This window comes from Atractosteus spatula, chromosome 9, assembly GCF_055471065.1.
Source record: "Atractosteus spatula isolate fAtrSpa1 chromosome 9, fAtrSpa1.hap1, whole genome shotgun sequence".
Classification (NCBI taxonomy): Eukaryota; Metazoa; Chordata; class Actinopteri; order Semionotiformes; family Lepisosteidae; genus Atractosteus; species Atractosteus spatula.
In genome coordinates, this window is record NC_142714.1 from 22,424,474 (window position 1) to 22,441,596 (window position 17,123).

Sequence of the window (17,123 nt, forward strand, 5' to 3'; positions counted from 1 at the left end):
TAGAATGGCTCTGTTTTGAACAGATTTGCGTTTGTGTTTTGAGGCTACCATACGGTTTGTACCCATTTTTGAGTCCAAAGAGCATCTGTGCAGAGACCTGGAGTCATGGAGGTCATGGAGGCAGCTTCCACGTGTTTACATATCTCTGTGCAAAACCTTGAAAGCCTCACGCACTTTCCCATTAGCTTAATGAGCTATACCGAGGGGCACTCATCTATGGGCAGTATCTTGTCAATACAAGTCTATGAGTTTGGTGGACTACAAGCCAGTAAGTTCCTGAGGATGCGCCAGAATCTTTCACTTCCTTTCAGAACGTCAAAAATTCAGATTCATGTAGAAAGTCCTCTGGTCCTTTCACAGAACAGTCTGTGGAGCTACAGGAGAGACTCAAAAAGCCCACAGCTTAAATCTAGCCTTTGCATTCAGGATGTATGTCAGTTACCCCACTAATATTATGATAATTATATAAACATAACACTTATAATAACACTTTCTCAAAGAAAGCAATACAGTGCCAATCTATCTCCTGCATTATATTATGACATTAAATCAAAGCACATCCAAAGGTTTCCAGCCTGATTGTCACATAACAAAATGCACACCTTTGTTAAGCATTAATGAACTGCACTAAAATCCATTAACAAGGGTCGAGAAATCAATAAAGCTTTAATGTTTAAGTTACGTTAACAATACTGAGAGATTGATTACAGCATTCCTGGACACAATCTCAGGGCTATGGGATATTAAGATACCAAGATTTTATGATTGCACCTTCATGTTTCTTAATTCAATTTAATTTAACATACTATATTTCATCCCCAAGAGAGTAATTTAAGAATTTAAGTCTGGAAATAATAAGGCTGAACTTATTATGATATTGTTTCTTCAGTCTAGGAACATTTGATGCGTTACAAAATAAAGAGCAATACCCCAAGCAACTGTCTGACCCCCTTGCCATCCTATGCAGAGTATATGCAATCTTTCCTCACTCTCATTTGTATCCTTTTTAATGAACTCATCTTATTCCAACTGAGCTAAAACCATGCAAAACTGGAACCTAACAGCTTGTGATTTACTAAGCCAAAAATGAGAGATTGAAAAGGTCAGCTATTGCACTAAATCCTTCTATTCTCTTTTAACATTTCTGTTTCATACACACTCGTCTAATGAAATGATTATGGACAATCACTTCAAAACATATCTACAGTATCTATCATGAAGATTGCAGACAGCCTGAATCCCACAGAAAAAACATTTCCCTGTTAATATAGGTCTAACTTGGGGTGTCAGTCATGGATGGAGATGGAGAAGGACTACATTTTTAACTTTAAAAAATTGCATGATTTAAGAAAAGCAAAAAAACAAAATGCATCCTAAGTGGATGAGGCAAAACTAACAGCTAGATTGCAGAGCAGTTGTAGAAGCCACATTCTTGGTTCTTAATTTAGTATAGGACATTTAATATAGGACGCTATCACATCCTCCTTTATAAACTCAGTGTGTCTGAGAGTCTTTAGATAGGTAGACCCTTCAAATGCAGAGTTCCACATGTAAGAATTCCATTAGAACATGTGATGTGAGAGTCTCTCATACGCCCACTGGTTATACTTTACGTCAAAGACACATTTGCAATGCAAATGTGTGCCAGTGATACCACTGAATGGGTCTGCTAAGAGCCGCCGTAAGACTAAGACACTTTAGAAACGGGTTTTGAAACCCTAGTTCACACATGTCTGACACGGTGTTCAAAAACATAACGGGGAGTTGATCTTCCACAAGGTAAAAACATCAAGGCTGTACGTCTCTATGTGAGCAGTGTGATAATTTATATTTTCAGGAACTGACAGTTTCTATTGCTGTCCCCTTGAAAAAGGAACAAAAAAATTACCAAATGCTGAACACATTCTAAACATTATAAACTTATATTACTGTATATTGTATTATTGTATGCCAGTACACTGGCTCAGTATGCAAGGGCTTGTTTGTCATTAATCTTATTTTATCAACTTTCAGTTTAATCAAATTTATATGTAAGTTTGCCCATATTTCTATCAGCCTGCAGAAGAAACAAAATGTGTAAAACAAAACCTCACTTAAAGTTAAACTATAAACTATAAAATAATTAAGATAATAAAGACAAAATTGCTTCTTAATATACAACTTAGAATACAACAGCACAACATGCAGGACTTAAAGAAACTGTAGAATAACAAGAGGTAGCAAATACCACAAACACCTTCCCATATTAAAAATCATTAATGGTACAGTATGCATCATTTTTGACTCATGATGTCAAACGTAATGATGTTGATATATTTCCCTCAGAAAAAATATTTGGAAGCATGACAACAGCTAACATTTATCAGAAGACTCATACCTTCATTAAATGAACAGATTTAGAGTCGACACTAAATGCCTAAATCTATTCTGCTTCTTAGAGATGTGGTCTTAATATAGCAGGGTTGGAGTGTAACTGTGCTTTAGAGGCACCTTATGCCTTGAATGCACTTTATACGCTGTGCTAAAAGCAAGCTGCATAATAGAAATATGTAGTCATGCTAAATTCCATTAACAAAAGTGCAAGAGTAAATACCATTCACATCCAGTCTGAAATGCCAAGGGTGCAGTTCTCGATTAATAACAATGTACTGTAGGTTTCTTACTCCTAGAACATATGTACACATGAATCAGGGCCTCGATATCAAGGGGTTATTTTTTCAATGCATGATGACCTGTACGAGATGGCAGGGGAAGTTTTATAGTGTTGTGCGCCTTGGTGCGGAGTTGAAGTTCACGTGAGCGCTTCGCAGTTCTGGTGTTCCCAAGCCATGGTTTGGTCCTCGAAACCAAATCATTACCGCTTTCATACACTGTTAATCAAAGGCTATCATAATGTCAAAGTTAATAGGTTCACATTATGGAAAGAGTAAACTGTGATGCTCTTGTATTTCAAACATCCCTAAATATTTTCTATTACTGTAACTTTAACACCGAACTGTCTAGCGCTGTTAATGAAAATCCTTGTTTCTTCTTTTGATAAAGGTCCTTACCCACATAGATGTATTTATATGTATTTCATATCAAGTGCATTAAACTGGAAAAACGCATCAGTCAGGTATCCACATCGTAGATGTACATTATTTAAAAAGTTATTAATAGAGGCGGATATAAGAAAAAGGACTAAGAAATTAATTATATAATTCAATCATTTTTACCATGAAATACAGCAGAACACTTATATTAAAACATTTCATATCAAAGAAGCATTATTTTGAATTCAAATAAAACAGGGACAAGACGTTTTCGCTTCATATGTTGTAAACTGGTCAGTTAGGACTTTGCAACTTGGCCATCGTAAAACAGTACTGTTAAAGCAATTAAATCTAGAAGAAAATGGTCAAGAATGCATTAGATCAACTCTTAGTTCTTGCTTATTAAGGTGTGTACAATGGAAAGCTGTAATGAAATAACGTTATTTTCTGTCGGATTCCTTTTGTTCGTTACGAAGTTAATATCTTCAACATTTTACTTAACTCCTTTCTTTAACAACCACAAAAACATCTTGTTAACACGGGGCATGGTTAACTTTTACAATCTGGAATTCCGAATTTCAAAATTCTGGAATTTCCAAATGGAGAGCAGTACGAACTATTAGCAACTATCCACAACACACCTTACAGACAACTTACATTTTTAGATATTATTTTTACTAATCTGATACTACCAAAATGATAAACTACCAACACACAACCATGTAGCTATCATAATTAAACATTAGGTAGTAATATTAACCTGCATAGTATGAATTTCCTGTGAGTTTACACTGGACTCGAAATATTACTTTTAACAATTCTAACTCTGTCAATAAGGATATACCCGTCTGAAAAAAGTAAGATACTTACATGTGATTGACAGAATCCTTATTTTCCCGTATTTTATCGGTACAGACCGCTTTCACATCGGGGCAGAAGACAAGAGTACCCTCCGGGATGACAGGCATGAGCTCAGTGCGCACAGCATTCTCGCAAGCGCCGGCCCGCCCAGTGTTAAAAATAAAAATAAGACAGCGAGAGGTTGCGCAGGGGGACAGACATTCCTAACATAGGCACTGCCTTTAAATGGCAGGCACTCACCGCAGCCCCACCGAAATGTCACCTCCGAACTGCGGTCATTCAGCACAAAGATACAGAATGCAGGCTAGTGGAAAGAGCGAGAGAGCGGAGAGTCGGGGGGTTATTAATTCTTCAAATTAATAACACACAGTACATCACCTCGAGTAAAAAAATATACCATTCAAATGTAACAGTGTGAATTGGATATACGGTACTGTGTTTTGTCTTTTTTCCGCATTTTCATGTTAACTGATCACTGAGTCGTACACTGCTATTTCGCTCATTTCTTCAGTGACTCGTGACTAAGCACCTGTTACTTTCACGTTCCTCTTTGTTTGAGAGAAGGGCTATCTGTGATGTATGAGGAGTGAAGCTGGGGCATGTGGAACGTGCTGTTTAATGGCTTACTCATAATTACGTAAAGTCAATGGAGTAGGTAAAAAATGCACAACAAGATGTATGGCACAAAATATTTAATTAGAATATGATAATGCAAAGGTCAAAAACAAAGCTATGAAACTCTCTTCCTGCAGGTCAGTGTTTCTGGAGTTTGTTCCACTTGAATAGTCAATTAAACAATTAACGTTATTATTTTCTTTAGACATATTAAGGATTTTGCTCAAGGTTTTTTTTACAGTTACTGAAAAGGACACATCAGTAAAAGTACAGGTAATTCAAAAACTGCTTCAATCCTGGTTTGATTAGCAATAATGTAGTTAATTAAATAATTATAACCACAATGTAACAGATTCCAGGTGAAACAAAATCCCACCAGGAACACATTTAACACACCTGGTTTAACTGGTTTCAAAGTGAAACTGCAGTGTAGCTACTCCACAATGTCTGTCCATTCAAAAATTAATTTGTAACTTTTACAGCAAACAAAAACTTTATAGACAGGTTATAACATGTTAAAGCAATGGGAAAAAAATAACACCCGTCTCCGTCTCGGGTTCTTTTAACTCAAAAAGTCTCAAATTCCTTTAAGGGCATCCAGGTCTTGTTCTTACAGGCCAATGTGTTTGTGCGTTTTCCCCAAGTCTCTTTAAAGACCACCACCTGATGAGCTTAGGTCTCAAGTCTGCCAATTAAGCCAATAATGAGCTGTTTTTGTATTCAAAACGGAGTTGGAATGAAAACCTGCAGACACATTAATTACCAAAAATGGTACCAGGACCACAGACTCCTGACATAAAGGAGCGACAGCTTCAACAATATGGCTGGCCAGACGTTTCTCAGTCATCTACAAATCTTTGTGTAACAAAGTATGCCTGAATCTTCACTTGTGATCCCAAGGCCTTGTTTAAAAACAAGGGACAAAAGTTATGCAAAGAAAATGGGGCTTAACAGTCAAAATGGAGAGTCTGAGGTTCATCCTTATACAACAAACATTTAATCATCAGATACCTGTAAGATGTAAAAGTTTGAGTGCAGTCATATGCCATAGCACAAAATTAAATCTGATCAGAACTGTTCAACCAAGTTCAACCAAACTGTTCAAGGTTGATAAGGTATTAGCAATTACTGTCTCCACATGATTCCATAGCATTCATACTTTTAATATAGTATTCTACATTAACCACAGTTAATTTTAAGTTATTTAAATGCATTTTAAATTAGATTATTTAGAAGTAATTTTATCATTAAATCCTTACCTTCTTTTACAGAGTTCAGTTATTGAAACAGAACATCTACTGTACATATCTTGGCCAAGTAACTCGGCACAGCACTCTGACAATACTGAGCTGGTCTATGGTTTTTAGTAACGGGCAAACAACACTTCATACATGATTAATATTTGTTTAATTAAGTATACTGGTCCTAGTGAGCTTTAACTTAAATCCAATTGACTTATGAGTTAACCTTGACAATCAGCCCAAATGTACAATTAATAATCCAGGCACCAAGAACACATCAAGACAAATATTTACTTTAAAAAGGAAAGCAGAAACAATGATGCTCCCAGGCTAGGAATATGTGTTATCTGCTTTGTCTTTATAGCAGAAGTCAAATATTCTAAAGTAGTTTTCTCAACACTTCTCACAGCAAAACTCATCTTAGTTTTTCATGTATAATACTTAAATTGAACTCACAGTACAAGGCATAACCTAATATTCATAAGGTTTTATATTATATATTGTTATATATGTTATGCATCATCATTTAATAATCTTATAATACAATATAATGAAAGCTTACATTTTCCCCATTTACCAAATTCCCATTTATAAACAAAAAAGCAACACCCTTTCTCCTCACCCACACTGGTAATAATGCAACACCAACACTTAAAAAGTTAAGTAAATCTCAGTGGTGCTCCTGGGTTGTATTTAAAGAGTATTTCAAAATACATTACGATAAGAAAATAAAAAGACATTTTCTTGTAAATCAGAAAAGTCCCACCACTCTCAATGTACACACAATGCTAAATATGAGTTAATAAACAGTAATCTTTCTGATTTAGCTTTTAGCTTTCAATTATTACACTACCAAACATTTATTTTCAATTTTAATTCCCAAATTAAAAAAAAAAAACTTTTTTTGAAACTGGAAAAAGAAGACCAGCATATGTTTTACTAGACCTTCAGTGATACATTTGAAAAAGTGGACTTTACACAGTGATTACAGTATGTTCATAATAAATAGTAATAAGATTTAACTCTTTCTGCAATATTGCAAACAGGACTTCTCCCTATATTTCACTTGACTAATTCTGCAAACAAACACAGTATTGTTAGACTGCCAAATGTAAACCCACTGACTGCTACTGTCAGTCTTAATAATCTTCATTCAGCCAACTGTACTTCTATATTCTACTTCAGGCAAAATAATTCCATAAACAAAAACAAATTATATAATAGATGGCCTTTATTACCTCACCTGGAAATTCACTAATAATGCAACGTTCAGAGATAAATATTATAAAACTTAGGTGCACTGAAGCCCTCTATTGGCACCTGTCTGTAGACATGCAGCAGGACACACGTACAGCATAGGCAGGATGAGTGCTATGTATGTATGCTGTACGATGTGCCGCTAGTTCTCCCGCTGTGTGATGTTCTAGAAGAGAGGGGCTGTCTGCCGGGGGTCGTCGGGCAGAACGCTGATAGAATCCTCTGCTTTTCCACACAGCATACAGAGCATGGTGTACTCCTACAGCACAGAGGGAACACAAAGCAGTCAGCCCTACGCCTTCAAGTCACACCTCACACTCACAAACACCTGAGAAGAGAGATCAAGGTGCACACACAAGGCACTTCGCCTGGGAAGGCAGCTACAGGGCAGGAAACAAAAAGGAGGATGTCCCCAGAACCTCACCAGTTTGCACATTCTGGAATTCATTATGAAGGTTTACTGAACGTACATGGGTGAGAAAACCAAACCAAGCAATGACATACCAGTACTGCACGTATTACTTGTATATCACATACAGGACTACAGAAATAAGAATTAGAACTTTAATAGAGGATCATCTCTATGATAGTACGATTCAAAAAGTTAGCTAAAAGGTATCTTTTTTGAGGAACTTGCATACGCATGTATTTGGATATAGAGGTAATTAAGGAATATAAAACAGTACACTTAAGGAGAAAAAACACTCAAATTAGGGGTGATGTAATTAAAGGAGAAACACACGGATATGTGCTAGGACCACTGATATTCCTAATATATAATAATATAGAAATTCTTGTATAGTTAGTAAACTGGTTACATTTGACTATTATACCAAAATAGAAGGATTAACAAACAGTGTAGAATCTGGAAATGAAACTTGGAAATACCTAAAATTTCAGACTGGGTATACGTCTGGCAGACTGCATTTAATGTACACAAGTGTTGAGTTTTACATTCAAGTTCTGTAGCAGAATCAAAATACAGATATAAGAAGATGCTATCTTGGGAAAAGACTTAGGCGTCTATGAGGACAATTTCATCTTCTGATCCAGGGCTTTTCAGCCATGGTCCTGGGGACCTACTCACTGGCTGAGCTGTCAGTTACAGAAATGAACTGTTAATTGACCAATAATAAGAATAATTTCAGTTCTTGAGTTATTTTCCTAAACCAGTTTGAGGCTGTTTTAACTATTGTCTTGCATAATTAAATTAAGACTGCATTATTTTCTACTCACTAACAAGTAAGAAAAATTTCCAATCAAGTGACTTGTTGGGACATTTAAGGACAGCGCTCAGCTGGTATGAAATCAGCATTAATGTGGGTCTCCAGGACCAAGGCTGAGATCTCCTGTTCTAGACAATGTAGGGAAGCAATACAAAACCAAGTTTTGGTATATAGTGTAGAACTTAAATCTAGTGTTGTGTTGAAAATGTACAATGCATAAGTAAGACTTCATTCAGAGAGAAGTAAGAACAGATACCTTCCGAACCTAAAAACTTTTTGCCATATTTCTTAGGCTCAATGATTTAGGGTGTGGAGAAAAGAGGGATCTAAGGTCTGTAATATAGGGTATTTATAACATGGAAACTTGGTTCAGTTGTTTATCTTAAAAAATTGGAACTAAAAGCCCATCCAATTCTGAGAAGCTACAAGAAATTAATCTTTTTAGTCTTGACTGGATCTGATTCAAGTATTCAAAAACCCCACTAACAAAGTCAACCTACTTGACTTCTTTATATTTGACAGGGAAATAAACATTCAACACAGTAGTTTTATTAAGAATATGAAGAAGTCCAGACCTAGGTTAAGTGAAATTTATAAAACATGTAACCTTTCTTAAGTTCATATGAATGGTTCTGTAAAACTGTGAGATCCATTCTGCCCAACTAGTTTGTTTGGCTGTAGATAGGTAACTGATCCAATGATCTCATCCAGCCATTTCTTGAAAGCAACCACTGTGTAAGCTTCCACAATATGGCTGTTAATATAGCTTGCTCTAGACTCCCATGAGGCTTCATGCAAAAAAAGCCTCCTGTGTATAATACACAACATTCTCTGTCAGGACTCTTCTGTGCTCTGTGTGTACATAACAGCAGAGTAACAGCACTCTTAAAACTACTTAGTTCATTGCTTTATACTTGCCAAAAATAATATGTGTTCAAATAAGGAAAACCATTTCTTACACTTAATAAATTGGAGAATATCTTTCACTCACATAATTACTGGTGTGCACAAAGAATGAAAGATAATAGGTACTTACCTGGTATTCATCCACAACAGAAAAGGTGTATTCATGCCTCGCGACGATGTGATGACAATTTTTACACACATCTGTTAAAACAAGAGTGAGAAAACAAAAACAGAGCAAGAGATTATGGAGGAGAAGGGAGGCCTTTTGCCCCTGCAAAAATCTTTGGATCTTTTAGGATGAAAGCAAAATGTAAATACAAGACAATTTAATAACTAAAAGAAAATCCAGAAACTTGCTCATGTTCACAAAAATCAATTTTATCATAAGTTTCAGCACAATTTCATCCCCTCCCATTCACCGTTGCTTAAAATTACACAAGGGTAACTGCATGTGGGATTTAACTGCGGATAAATCTGCAGATTGTTCTTCCCCCCAACACAAACTGTCTGCTACTGAGACAGTTCCTCTCTGGGGCAATATGTACATCAAAGACATAAACTCACGGTCATAGGTGACAATTTCTTCTCCATCATCATCTTCTGTGACTCTGTTGTCGATCATCACAAAGTCCCGCTGGTTGCATTTTGCACAGCCCACATAATTCAACAAATAGGAGCCATTTTCTAAACATGTGCTACCCTGGAAATGAAAGCAAAGTAGGGTGCGCAAATCTGAATCCTTTGAGATATCTCAAAAGGTGACTAATTTTATCAAAGATAGTCAATAGTATAATACTCCGGAGTTTTGCTCAAATCTGACAACAAAACAAAGAACTATGATGTATGTAAAGAACATGATGCTGTGTAAAGATTAAGTTAATCCTATGAATCCCAGCTCATCTGTCTTTATCGTACTTTTGTCTTAAATTATTTATATTACAGTAGCACAGTAATCTTTCATTTCTGAGGTGTGCAGCAATTTTTGCAAATGACAACAGGCTTGATCAGTATAAATCAACGTCTAGGAGCAATGCTTAAGGTAGTATGTGAGTAGCAGTGTTTTTTTCGAAAGAAATCGTTTTCATTTTATTGCACTACAAAATCTTTTGTGCTACTTCAACTATCAAACTATATTATTTAGATTTCTATTTAAGTGAGCTCCTTTGCGAGTGTATAGTACGTTAATCGCAACCATTTAAAATACCTTAGGAAAAGTAAACATACATGTACGAGCTTTATAGTTTCCGAATTTCAATGTATTTTAAAATACGAGCCTTAATGAATATTGCTGAATAAAAGACGTGAACACTAAAATCCGTGAGAACAAAAACCAATACACATGCACTGAAACATTTCTTTAAAAATGTTTTAACCACAGACGAACTTTAAAAAGCTATTTCTCTTACCCTGTCAGGGTATTCCTTCTGTACACAACCTGCACACATACTTTATCGACTAGATATTGCTAACAACTTAAACTTCAACTTGCTCTTCCTAATTGGGAAGTTCACTTATACACGAACTGCACCCACTTCCGCTCTGTCGCGGAACAATGACGTTTTCATTCTTTACTGGATGCAAAAAAGGCGTTTTAAAAGAATCAACCTTCTAAAAAAATTCATTTACCATTTTTTTTAAATTAATAGAAAATTCTAAAATTTTCCTTGTTTTGAGTCTTGCTTATAAGCATATTTCTTCAGCTAATAGTCACTATTGTTCGTACTGTTTATAATTCTATTTTTAATAATACGAATATGTTTTTGGTACATAGCGTACTGTAGTGCTTCAATTTTGTACCAAGTTTTAAAACTAAACATCTTTGAATTGAATTGCATTGGTTTTAGACAGAGATACAGTATATAGTGTTTCTCGAGCACTGCCACTTCGTTTTCAGTTCCTTTTGCTTCAGATGGACAACCAGCTATTTTGTGAAACAGTAGCAGCACTAGTGCTGAAAACAAATAAGATGCAGGAGCAGGACACCAGACTGTGCCTCAGGCCCTGTTCTGCTATGCGGTCAATCCTGCAGCAGCTGCCCCTGTGAAAACTGATCCGTGCATGCTTGAAGTTTGTAGTAGCTCAGATGATGTCATTCCAGTCATTCCACACACGTCCTAGAGCGATCTCCCAAAGTTCCTGGGCCCTCAATCACATGCCGTTTGCAGAAAGGTTTAGTTACCAAATGATACCAGCGTGACCCGCCATATTCTATTGGCCCCAAATTGCTATGTTCCACCTCAAAAGGCACCTCATGAGACGTCAGGTCATCTTCTTGCCAGTCTGGAAAATAACCAATTGTACTTACAGCCTGGGTCCATATTGGGTCAGAGGCAGTGCACATCCTTTGCAAGCTTCCTTGTAAAATTCTGTCAAGTCAAAAGCCTGAAAAAACTGCATTGAACTTTACGTGTACTTCACCACAGAGTTCTCTGAAAATGCTGCCTGCTTTAATCACAGTTAATGACTGCTACAACAGTCATGGTGCTGATGTAATTTTGTGAAATACAGAGCAGCTCTTTCCAGTGCATAGGGCAGGGTTGTGTTCTTCATTTCAGGGAGAATGGTATCCATTTATTGGAATAGAAAAGAGGGATTGGTATTTGGGATTTTTTTTCTACAGCTCCATTATTCAGCCTAATAAAATTTTGTTCAAATTTTTATACACAGAATGCAGAGCAGTACTTATGATTCTTCCAATTTCTTTTTGTTGGTAGCTGCATAATATACGTGAGGTCTAAAAGCAATCTGTGAAATCTATTTTCTATCCGCTTCTTCCAAATCAGGGGAGCAGGGGAGCCAGAGCTGATCCCAGCAAGCAAGGGGTGCAAGGCAGGGTGCACCCCAGATGGGGTGCCAGTCCATCGGCAGACAGACAAAAACACATAGATAAACATGCATCCACTCACACTTAGGAGCAATTTTCCAGAAGCCAATTAATCTACTAGCCAGCAGCTACTGTATATCACCCTGCAACTACCAACTGGAACCCCACTGAAATTAAGTAGGGATGAGCCTGGCCAATACTTGGGATGTGAGACTTCTGAGGAAACCTAAGGAATAGGTGTTTGTGGGACAAGTAGGTAGCACTCACCCTGCAGTCTGTGTGGGTCCTTATGCTCAAATATAGCAGTGTCTTTCGGATGAGACGTAAAACCAAGGTCCTGAATGTGGTCATTAAAAATCCTAGAGCATTTCTTGAAAAAAGTTGAGGTCTTATCCCCAACGTGCTGACCAAATTTCCCACAGGCCTTTACCAATCATGGCTTCTTAATAATTTTAGACAGGGAGAGAGAAGCTTGGAGTCAGAGCGCAGGGTCAGCCATTTATACAGCGCCTCTGGAGCAGCTGGGGTTAAGGGCCTTGCTCAGGGGCCCAACGGAGTAGGATTCCTCTGCCAGCCTTGGTATTTGAACCGGCAACCTTCCAGCCACAGTGCTACCACTCCACCTCTAATCCTCATCTATGAATTAGATTCATCACTCTGCTCTCCTTCCCACTGATAGCTGTGGTGAGAGTACAGGTGCACTTTGGCAGCCACTGCATCCAAGTGGGGCTAGACATTGGTGGTGGCAGAGGGGAGTCCCCAATACCCCATTACCTGTAAAGCTTTCTGAGTGGAGCATCCAGAAAAGTGCTATAGAAGCATAAAGCAATTATTATTACCAGTATGTTTTTTGGACAGTGGAAGGCAAACTGAGCACTTGGAGGAAACCCACACTAACACGGGGAGAACACACCACCTCAACACAGATAGCAGGTCCAGAATTGATCCCAGGACCCTATTACTGCACGGCAGCAATGCTATTCACTGTACCACCATTCCACGCCCAATCTGTGACATGTTAACTTTCATTTTTGTTCAGTTTTAAGGCTTTCAGTAATTTTAATGAAACACTGCACTTGAGTTGGGGGTAGCACAGTGGCTGAGTGGTTAGCATTGCTGCCACGCAGCACTGGCGCCCTGGATCCAATTCCAAACATGCTATCTGTGTGGAGTTTGTATGCTCACTTGAGTTTGGTCTGGGTGCTCTGGTTTCTTCCCACAGTCCAAAGACATACTAGTAGGTCTGGGAAAATTGGTCCTGGTGTGAGTATGTGTGTATGTGTCTGTGTGTGCCCTGCGATGGACTGGTGTCCCATCCAAGGTGTATCCTGCTTTGTATCCTTGCTAAGATAGGCTGCGGCTCCTACATGACCCTGAACTGGATAAAGCAATTAGGAAATGGATGGAAGTGAGTAGCATGTCGCTTTTCACTTTTTTGTCAGATGGGAGATTGAAGAATAAACTGATTTCAAACCATCATATGTGACTTGGTCACAGCCGGTTGTGGCCAAATACTTGTCAGGTCTGAATCTATTCATTATTGTTGTTGTAATGGAGTACCTCAAAGACAAAGAGAAAAAGGATTAACCCAAAGTTGACTGAAGATCTGATAAATGAAATATCCAGTTACAACAGGCATTACAGCAAAACTGGTGTTTACACAGAGAAGAACTTCAAACCCAAACTGGCACCAGTTCTGAAGGTGGATGGTCAGAATTACTGAAAATGTTTTCGCACAAAATATTTTAAACGTGTACACTGTTATTGTTAACATGAAAAAGTTAGGTGTTTTTACAAAAATTCTGAATAGCAATTTTCAATGCAAGGGAGGTCTTTAAGACCATCAGTGGCAGAAGGACACAAGTAGGAATTATGAGGAGTGTTCAGGACACAAAATAAGGTGCCTCTTTACAGAGCTGTTGTGGTCTGGAAAAAAAACCACTTGTCCCACTTCAGAAATTAGCTTGATAGGTAAGCTGATGATTACCAAACAAGACAGTTTAGACTCCATTGGTTAATGTTTTAAAGACCTTTTTGACAAATCTGTCAGGCTCTTTAATAACCACAAGAATCCTGAAACTTCTCATTCCTCATTTAAAAGACAAATGCATACTGCTACTGGATTAGAGGCATTTCAACTACAGAGCCTAAGTACAACCACAGCCAAGAACATAATGCAGATATTTTATACATTATAAAACACTTGCACACAGGATTTTTAAATAAAGCAAATATATTGTGGGAAAAAATATATACGTTCATAAATAATTTCAAAAAATTAAAAAATATTAAATGCAAATACAAAAATGCTTGTGATAAGAATTTTAAAAAGCAGAACAGAATACAAAAAATACAAAATACACTCCAACACATAAATAATCTTTGTTATTTTGAACTTGTAAACATTCTTGCACACATATATATTTATAAAAATAAAACTATCTGTACATCCTTCTTTAAAAGAGATCAGCCTTCATTTATCCCTTCCAAGGGGAAACTCATTTGAATTATTAATTTTAGGTTCCAAGAGTAACCCAGTTATGTCAACATTAATGTGTTGTAGCATACAGCCTTCAAATGAATCAACAATAGGGGAATTTTTTTTGGACTGTTTGATCTCCATATTTTATCATTGTCCCATGTTATTCTATCACATCCCTATTATGCTTTCAGCCACTGTAGTGCACGATAGTGTTCCATGGCAGTTTTGCCAAAGTGACAGCCTCAGTTTGTAGATTAGGTCAATCTAGGGTATTCGAACATCAGAATTCACAGAGTGGCAACGGGCAATTGTAAACTGCTCTTTCAATCAAAGGGGGAGAGCCCAGTGTTCTTGTCTTTGCAGGCCATAAGCAAATGTCTTTTCCACAGTCAGGAGGGGTTCATACTTCATATACTACTTGTTTTCACCTCAGGTTTGATGCTATATTGGTAACACAGTGAGACAGTTCACTATTGTTTTAATACACACACCTTCAAATAAAAGATTATATTTACAAATTAAGGCTTTACTATAGAAGATGAGGTGAGTACAAGTACAGTTGTAACAATGAACCCAGACACACCTTTTCAGAACATTAGCACATATCAGATTGAAATGTATAGTGTATTTTGAAGCTACAATATTAACCCTGTAGCTGGCACTGTAAAGTACATAATGTATATCCTATTTGTTCCTCAAGCTTAATCTGGTCTATCATACACAAATTCTAACCCTGCAATATTAAATGCACAGGGATGCAGTCTTTTGAACTGACAGTCCTGTTAACACCACTTACTCTCAAAGTAGTAGATGTTTCCAAGCCTGAAGTCAGTTAAATATAAAACTATGTACAAATTCTATGTACGGATTTAAACAAATGTGTTTCTCAATCTATTATATAGATTATTAAGCAGTTTGTACGTATTTGTATTTGTATGGCTAATCATATCATATCCAGGTATCCCCTCCATATTACAATGCCTGAAAATATTCTCAAAAGGAAGGCAGCTGGTAAATTGTTTCAGTAAGAGGAAGTGTGAAAGCCTGTCAGACAATGAAGTAACACCAAAGTTAATTTATAGGAATTTAAGTGATTTTCTAATAAGGCTTGCTGTGTCAGGAATATCGTAACATTTTTGCATAAGTGAATGAAAATAGTAAATAACCACATATACATGTAAACACACAGATACTTATATACATAATCAGTTCAGGTAAAATTCAAGTTTTAAATAAGTTTTTTAGGTCTGATAAATTATATAACATTCTTGGCGATGCTTATTTGCTGACCTAATCATTGAATCGCTGACTCTAAAGCACATTTTGCACAGATGAATACTAGACTTGAAGGACTGATATATGTCATCAGTACTTCCCTGTTAATTAATTTCTGCTCAAGCTTGTTTAAAATATTTTTCCATGTCACATAAATAAGGATTCTGAAATTAATTCTCAAAAGTAAATATCAGCTGTTTTACTGTGCAAACCTGGTTTGCACAAAACTGAGTCATTCACTGAAAAGGTCTATGCAACTGTGTGGTTCTCCACCACTTATTGTTTGAATTTCAATTCAGTCTTTTCTGATTCATTCACTACAAAGGTGTTTTTTGCAGCACACCACAGTCTTTTTATTACAACAGCAACAGAAAATCATATTTGAAACATGTAATGGGACATCAGACTAGTAAAGCAGGAAATCACAGTGAAGTGCCGATGTTATACGCAGCTCTCTTTAAAGACTGAGCTGCAGTGTATGTAGTTTATATTTAGTGGTTTAAACTTCTAACAAAATGTTTTGTGAAAGGTCCAGTATGACAATCTGTGTTCCATGTGCTTTCAAGAGTTTGCTTATCTTTGGCACAATATGTTCAGTCCACAATATCTTAGATATCTGCAATGAAGGTACTGCTGACTTGAATTAAACACAGCAGTGCTTAAAAATAGTATTAAAAACTACTAACCACAACTGAAATAGAAACCAGGATTTTTTTTGGTCTCTGTGAACTTAGCACTCTTTGCTTGAGAGGAAAATGTTCCCAGTCACTGAAACGTTCTCTTTCTTTCCTCCTCAGAGATGATTGCTGGAAAATAGAGACTAAAGCAGCCTGAGTAGGCACAGCAATGCAACAATTCCACTAGAGCAATTGTCCATATTATATATATATTATCATGGGTTGTTATCTGTCCATCATGACTAAGCACTGAAAGTTAAGTGTTTAAGGTATACTCTCTGATCAAAATAAACAGAAACTATCTGCTTAATATTTCATATGGCAAACACATCATATGGTTTTGCCTTGTGATCAGTGTCTTCACATCCCTGTCTGCTTTATGGCTTCTATAGGTAGCAAATCATGAAAGCTAAAGAGTAAATGCAAAAGCACTTTCTTGACTACATGGCTCCTGACCTTTAGGTCAACCTCCAAACCATGCAAGCACACTTAGGAGGATTTCCTTGTCCATCTTGGCAGCCCTGCTTGCGGATGAAAGCTGCCAGTCTCAGAAAGAGAAGAAGCTGTCCAGATCTGCTATCACCATCGCCTGCTTCTTGGCCACTGAGCCCAGCAGGCGCTGTGGAAGGACTGGAGTCCCCAGATCGACCTGCAGAGAATAGGGGAGGAAAAGCATACATCCTGAGCAATGAAAGCAAGGCTCTGTCCGAGAAAAACAGCCTGACCC

The 17,123-nt window shown here is 37.1% G+C and overlaps 3 protein-coding genes across 4 annotated transcripts in view; all 3 read right to left on the reverse strand.

Moving 5' to 3' along the window:
• The window catches only part of sptb (spectrin, beta, erythrocytic), a 59,177-nt gene extending 55,134 nt beyond the window's left edge, over positions 1-4,043 (reverse strand). Inside the window, exon 1 of one of the 2 annotated variants that reach the window (XM_088924413.1) lies at positions 3,903-4,043. The gene's annotated coding sequence lies outside the window, so the exon portion shown is untranslated. The remainder of the gene's footprint in view (positions 1-3,902) is intronic. The other variant, XM_088924412.1, reaches the window with a different exon arrangement.
• A 527-nt stretch (positions 4,044-4,570) lies between these two features.
• On the reverse strand, positions 4,571-10,679 carry churc1 (churchill domain containing 1). The gene is made up of 4 exons (XM_088925693.1): positions 10,545-10,679; positions 9,703-9,838; positions 9,269-9,339; positions 4,571-7,265 (listed from the first exon to the last, which is right to left on the reverse strand). Exons 1-4 carry the CDS (start codon positions 10,581-10,583, stop codon positions 7,173-7,175), a joined length of 339 nt encoding a protein of 112 aa, XP_088781819.1. The 5' UTR covers positions 10,584-10,679; the 3' UTR covers positions 4,571-7,172.
• Positions 10,680-14,177: 3,498 nt separating this feature from the next.
• stard9 (StAR-related lipid transfer (START) domain containing 9) overlaps positions 14,178-17,123 on the reverse strand; it is a 78,203-nt gene continuing 75,257 nt past the window's right edge. The window contains exon 34 of the mRNA XM_088925759.1: positions 14,178-17,045. Within this exon, the coding sequence (XP_088781885.1) occupies positions 16,944-17,045 (102 nt within the window). The 3' untranslated portion in view covers positions 14,178-16,943. The remainder of the gene's footprint in view (positions 17,046-17,123) is intronic.